The sequence below is a fragment of the Vanessa cardui genome, chromosome 15 (assembly GCF_905220365.1).
Source record: "Vanessa cardui chromosome 15, ilVanCard2.1, whole genome shotgun sequence".
NCBI classification, from domain to species: domain Eukaryota; kingdom Metazoa; phylum Arthropoda; class Insecta; order Lepidoptera; family Nymphalidae; genus Vanessa; species Vanessa cardui.
In genome coordinates this window covers 4,524,723-4,530,932 of record NC_061137.1, presented here as the reverse complement: position 1 = coordinate 4,530,932, position 6,210 = coordinate 4,524,723, and the positions used below count along the sequence as shown (strand labels likewise).

Below are 6,210 nucleotides of genomic sequence, written 5' to 3'. Positions count from 1 at the left end.
GAGAGAAGGAATAATAATTAGTATAGAGTCGATATCTTTATTTATTCCACTACTAACTCCGTTAATAGGTAAGTATAATAAGTGTTGAAAGCAAAGAGGAATCGTATTTGTTTTCGTTCTCTTTACTGTTTAAATTGAGACTCAGTTTTTGTTGTTATTTAATTTTAAGCCTTAAAATAAGTAAGCCTGAAGAGCTAATTTTAATAGAACGGTATTGGAATCCTTTAGCATTTAAGCATATTGATATGCAAAGTATCGATCAATCTAACCTGAACGATAAGTTGAAACAAGACGGTTCTGTATTTTAAATTTCCGTAATTATCCACTAATTTAAATTGTAATATAAATAAAATGAATCAAGTAAATTTAAGGCAATATCTGCCTTTATGGTTCAGTAGATATTTATAGCGCCGCAGATCCTGGGTTCAAAGTTTTATGTCGATAATTTCTCAGCGACCATCCGACATCGTTGGTTGTTGCACGTCGTTGGTTCTGCGCCTGAATTGTTTCGATAACAGCAAGTGCACATATTGTATTTGCGCATATTGTACCCGACTCTAGCCTATTAAATTTCATCTAACAACAACAACAGCCTGTAAATTTCCATTGTTGGGCAAAAAGCCTCCTCTCCCTTTGAAGAGAAGGTTTGGAACATATTCCACCACGCTGTTCCAATGCGAGTTGGTGAAATACACATGTTGCAGAATTTCTATGACATTCACATGCAGGACTCCTCACGATGTTTTCCTTCATCGCACGAAATGAATTATAAAGACAAATTAAGCACATGAATCAGCGGTGCTTGCCTGGGTTTGAACCCGCAATCATCGGTTAAGATGCACGCTTTCTAACCACTGGGCCATCTCGACTCATCTAACAAATTTATTGAAACTATCTATCATTTCCTCATAAAATATAAAATAAATATAATATTACCTAAGTTAGTTTATCTTATAAATTATACATATACACAGGTTCGCATTATTTGCAAATGCATTAAGAATTAAAAAAATAATAATATAAGTATACTGGCTAGGTACTTCTACTATTCTTAGGAATTATTATATTGTTTTCAGACGGGTACACTCAGGGTCTATATTGTTACGAGAGTAACCTCAGCCTTCAATACGGTGTTATGACATTTGATTCTATATCATAACTTATATCACATTATTATTGCATATTATTAATATAGCAGAGGCTATTGAATTTACTTTATTATATACAATTATTATTGTAATTAATTGATCAATAATTTGTAAAACTGTAATTAATATTATTTTATATGGCATAGCATTAGATTTTTTTAGCAGATAGTAAAAGATAGAGACATTGAAGCATAATTGTAAAACGATAATATTATTTTGGCCATCCCGAACTACTGAATTTACAATATATAACTTTTACTTCGAGGAACATCCATTTCAAAAAAAGGAAAATTCTTGTTTTGTTTGACTGGACGGTAAATCTTGGCAGACTTAACTTTTACTACAAGATTTGAACAAACAAAAAAAACAATTCAAAAAAGGCTTGTTCTACAAACATTTTAGCCTAGTTTCTGTTGCTTTCTATTTTTATTATGTAGTTTGTTCATTGTACTTGAGGCAATTAATGCAAAAACTTTTCAAATTTTGATTTAAAAATATTTTGTAGTTCTGTTATCTTATAAATTATTTCACTTTATTAACTATTATATAGACGACTGTTTGGCGATCGCATCTCCGCTCACTTATAAGGCTTGGGTCATCAGGTGACAGCTATTGAAAGAGTCTTGGTTCTTGTTTGGGGTTCAAATCTGCTTTATATATGCTGTGATAGCGTAACAGACAGGCAGACAGATTTATTTTCTTATTAGTAAAGAGATCAATGGACGAGTCGCCATCAAGAATTTTAATAAAGTGATCAGGGTAAGCAAAAACGCCATTAACAACACCAATATTTGAATTCCTATTTATTGATTCAATTTGAACTTCGAACTCACAATCAAATGTAGCATAGGAAACACAAAAGATTTCAAACCATTTATTATATTCTCAAAATACGTGAAACAGTGATTTGAAATTACATAAACCAGGGTTATACTACGAACATTGAATATTGTTGACATCGAAATATTAAACATCGAATACAGAACATACTTCAATACCGACGAGAAACAGCTGATTTTGAGCAAAAAGTTTTGTTAAAAAAATAAGTGGTCGGCTCGTTACTTAGTTATTAGTAAAAATACAGCGGTTACTTGATGCAGGATTAGACTTACGTTATACAGTGAGTAAACTTACGTAAATGCCGTACAAGCCACGGGCGGGCGCCTACTCAAACCTTTTTCCGCAGCGACACGCTTACAGCGCCATCTCTCGCCGCGCTTCCGAACTGAGAGCTAACACTTTACAAACGTGTCCCACGGAAGAAGGTACAGCGCCACGGCGCATCTGATATGACTTCCTTAACGTAGCAACGCCACTTCGCCCGTAAACAAATAGAATTAGTGTATATAAATTAGCTTATGTAACAAATAAGCTTAAATGTATATAATACTGAGGCAGAATTACATCTTAACTACGGCGTAACATTAAGAATGGTACGTGGGAATAGACACGAGCGCAAGCCCTTACATTAATCGGACGAATGCAATATATAATTATATTTTGCTTTATATCTATGTATCTGACGCTAAAACATCTATATAATGTATTACTTTTGTACATCTACTTATATATTAACCGTACATACACTCACTAAGCTTAACTGCTTCGGCGTCACCGAGTACCCAATGTGCGCACAACCGCTAAACTAAACTGATTTTCAAATGCACCCATTTTTGACTAGATTATACGAAGCTCTTAATTTTGAACTTCTCGAATCGCGCGTTTGGATTTTATATCTCTTTCGCACACGTTGAGTACACAGTCCTTTCCTATCGGGAACTATTAGTATTGTCCCGCGGGTAAACGAAGAGAGACGAAGGGGGAGAGAGACAGGGGTATGTACCCGAGGTACGTCTCGATGCGATCACGAGAGAAATCGCTCAAGTACCTCAGATTGAAGGATTTTGGATTTTTGACTAGAAGAAGACTACGAGGCTAAGCGTTCACCCGCGCCGGCTTTGCCGCCCGTCCCATTGCTAAGTACACATAATTATTAAAATATATTTTCGCATTTTATTACATAAAATTCACGTTATGTTCTACCTACGTTAGAAAAAGAAAGCGGGCTTTAAGAGTAAGTAAATTTAGGTTCGAATTTGTACGCGGAGTCTATATAAACAGCGTACAATGGACGTTTGTTCCACGAAATCGAGTGACGACGCGCAGCGAACTGTCATAACGCGAAAATAAATAAGTATAGTCTAACGTGAGATTAACATCGAAACATTCGAATGATAATTGAAATGTCAAACAATATCAAAAGTGAGTATTTCATTTCAATGCGCGTTCTCACTCGAGACGCGGTCTCGAAAACTTAATTTAAATAACTCGACTACAAGGTGACACTTATGAATTCTAGGATACTAGACGAAACTTAGATCTAACCTTAAATTCAAATAAATATTTTGGTGCAAACATAAAAAAATAACATATAAAACAATATAAATTCTAATCTCAGTTAGGTCTAGTTTGACTGATTGCGAGAAATCGCAAAAAATATGTTGACTAATCACACAAGCTTTATTATTATAACGAACGTTTAGAACATTGACCACCAGGCCCGCTTTACGGTCGAAGAACATTTCACTTAATCGTCACACACATTCATTCCATAAAGAATTAATTATTCGAGGAAATAGATACGAGGAAAGGGTAAAGAGATAAGGGATTCTAGCACACGTCACAAATAATACATAAAAAGATGCCATACTAATTTCCCTTCATCGGTTCATTTGAGTTCAACAAAAACGCATATTAAAACAAGGGCAAAATTTAACTTCACTGCCAATAGATGGCGTTATGTTGATTTTTTGCTGTTTAACCTTTTAAAACTTACATAAAAGCATTATAAGATATTATTGAGCTCGTAAGCTGTAGTCAATCTTCTCAAATGAACCTCGAGGAAATGACAAGCGAAACGAGATCTTGATTAGACATATTCATATAACTTGTCTTGCTAACGCTTTCCGAAGTAAGAAGAAGAATGTAAGGCAGGTCTGATGGGCGGTGGCAGGGAGGAGAAGATTTACTCCTTGACTTCGAAGTATTTGTAGGTGGGGTTCTCGTAGCCGTTGATTTGCATGTTGGCCACGTGTCGCTCTTCAGGAGTAGGAGCGACAGCGCCGGTCTGTTCGACCTGGAATAAAACGTTTCTTTTTTTATTGCATTTAATAAAACAAACTTTTTATTAAATATGATAGAACACTTATGCCCTTTTAAGACCGGACGCTAACACTGTGTACCAATGACCTTAATTTTTCACGAATATCTTGTCAACTAAGGGAGAGTGGTTCACATAATGTTGTCTTAAATTTTCGCGATTATTACTAATTGAAATTCATTGAAATTGAGTCTACCCGTGACCACGAACGCTGTAAAGTGCTCGAAACGTCGGGATGTTAAAAATAATTAATATACGCGATTCAAATCCGTTATAACTAGTTTTATTTCAATAAGGGAGAGTGCTCACCTGCACGAATCCTTGCGCGGAGGGCGCGCGATCACGACGGCGCGCTACGGCCAGCGCGACCGCGGCGGCGGCCGCCAGCGCAGCCCCGCCCACGCACAGTGCGGGGTACAGCGCGCCGGACCCGCTGCTATTCGGGCTAGCTCCACGGACCGTGAACCCCTGAAATACATTATCATAATGAATTATCAACACTTATGACTGCAAAGAAGGTATCTTCACCAGATCCACGAAAAAAACTTCAGCTAAATACTAAGTACCAAACGCATGGTTTACGATATTCTACTTCTCTATGAGTAATAGATAGTCAGACATAGAATCTGCAAGGTTTCTTTACCAGATCCACGAAAAACACTTTAGCTAAATACTAAGCGCCAAACGCATGGTTTACGATATTCTACTTCTCTATGAGTAATAGATGGTCAGACAAAGAATCTTACTGGTTGGGTGTGTTGCAGTTCATGTTTGAGAGCGTGAGCTGGTGGGGGCGGCGCCCTCTCTTCAGCCTGTTCCAAGGCAGCGCGTAAGCCTTCGCCCTCAGTCTGAAATATAATAATATGCTTAATAAATACTGTACATGTTTGACGGTATTAAAAGAAAGATATATATTTTCAATTCATAAACGCAACTTTGTGGAATAATGTTGCATAATAAACACAACAGCATATTGTTTCCAAGTATTTGTATTAAATCGAAAAGACTTCAAATATACTCCTAGAGTCTAAAGTCTATTTAAAAAAAAGGCGGTGGAAGACTCACCTCGCTAGTTGATCGTCGGCTGGAGGTTTCGCTAACTTCGCTTGTTTCCGTTTCACTTTCAGGAGCGTCGGTCATCGTGCTGGTAATGATTTCCTGTTAACAAAATATTAATATCAGCTATTGCGACTGAAAACCTATTGGGTTTTTTGAAGAGAATCTTTAACAGCAGCCTGTTTGAAGTTTTTCAGAGTTTACAGGAGTTTTCGGAAAGTTATTATTTATTTATTCAAATAGTTGAAATAGCTACATCATCAAGTTATCACTAAATACTAAAAATTAACAATTGATGTAGGTAACATTAACATTATTAAGTGAACAGAGAAAACGCCCTTGATGGTACAATCAACTCTTGTATACATCTCCAGCGCAATTGGCTAGTATCCACTGAGAATGGTTTCCGTGGTCGGAACCGATCACAAGCTGTGTCCATTATGTTAAAAAATGTCTAATTAAAATATATCTCCTAAAAAAGCCTTATAGAATTGTCAATTGTAGCTAAGTCCATTAGAGTTTCAGCAAAATTATTTTGTTTCTATTACTTATTATATTTAATAACGTGATAGTGATGGTACACTCACAGTGGTACTAGTTTCTTGAGTGAAAGCCGATCGGGTGGTGAGGTCATGCACGGAGACAGAGGCTGAGGGCGAGGGGGAGGCTGAGGGCGCGGCAGAGGTCTGAGTCGTCGATACAGTAGTTGTGTCTTCAGTGTCGTTTATTTCGCTGGCTTCGTCATCGGCTTCCTCGCTTTCCTTCACGCCATTGGAGGTCTACAAATAATAAAGATGTTTATGAACAAAAGAGTTATAATTTAATAATATTTCGTAAATGCTAAAG

General features: G+C 36.7%; 1 protein-coding gene across 1 annotated transcript in view; it reads right to left on the bottom strand.

Annotated features, from left to right (window-relative positions):
* Nucleotides 1–2,009: 2,009 nt before the first annotated feature.
* LOC124535586 (amyloid-beta-like protein) overlaps nt 2,010–6,210 on the bottom strand; it is a 123,978-nt gene continuing 119,777 nt past the window's right edge. Inside the window, exons 13-17 of the mRNA XM_047111846.1 lie at nt 5,952–6,143; nt 5,374–5,466; nt 5,055–5,156; nt 4,618–4,776; nt 2,010–4,284 (exon numbers count right to left, since the gene is read on the bottom strand). Coding sequence (XP_046967802.1) covers nt 4,174–4,284; nt 4,618–4,776; nt 5,055–5,156; nt 5,374–5,466; nt 5,952–6,143 — 657 coding nt within the window. The 3' untranslated portion in view covers nt 2,010–4,173. The remainder of the gene's footprint in view (nt 4,285–4,617; nt 4,777–5,054; nt 5,157–5,373; nt 5,467–5,951; nt 6,144–6,210) is intronic.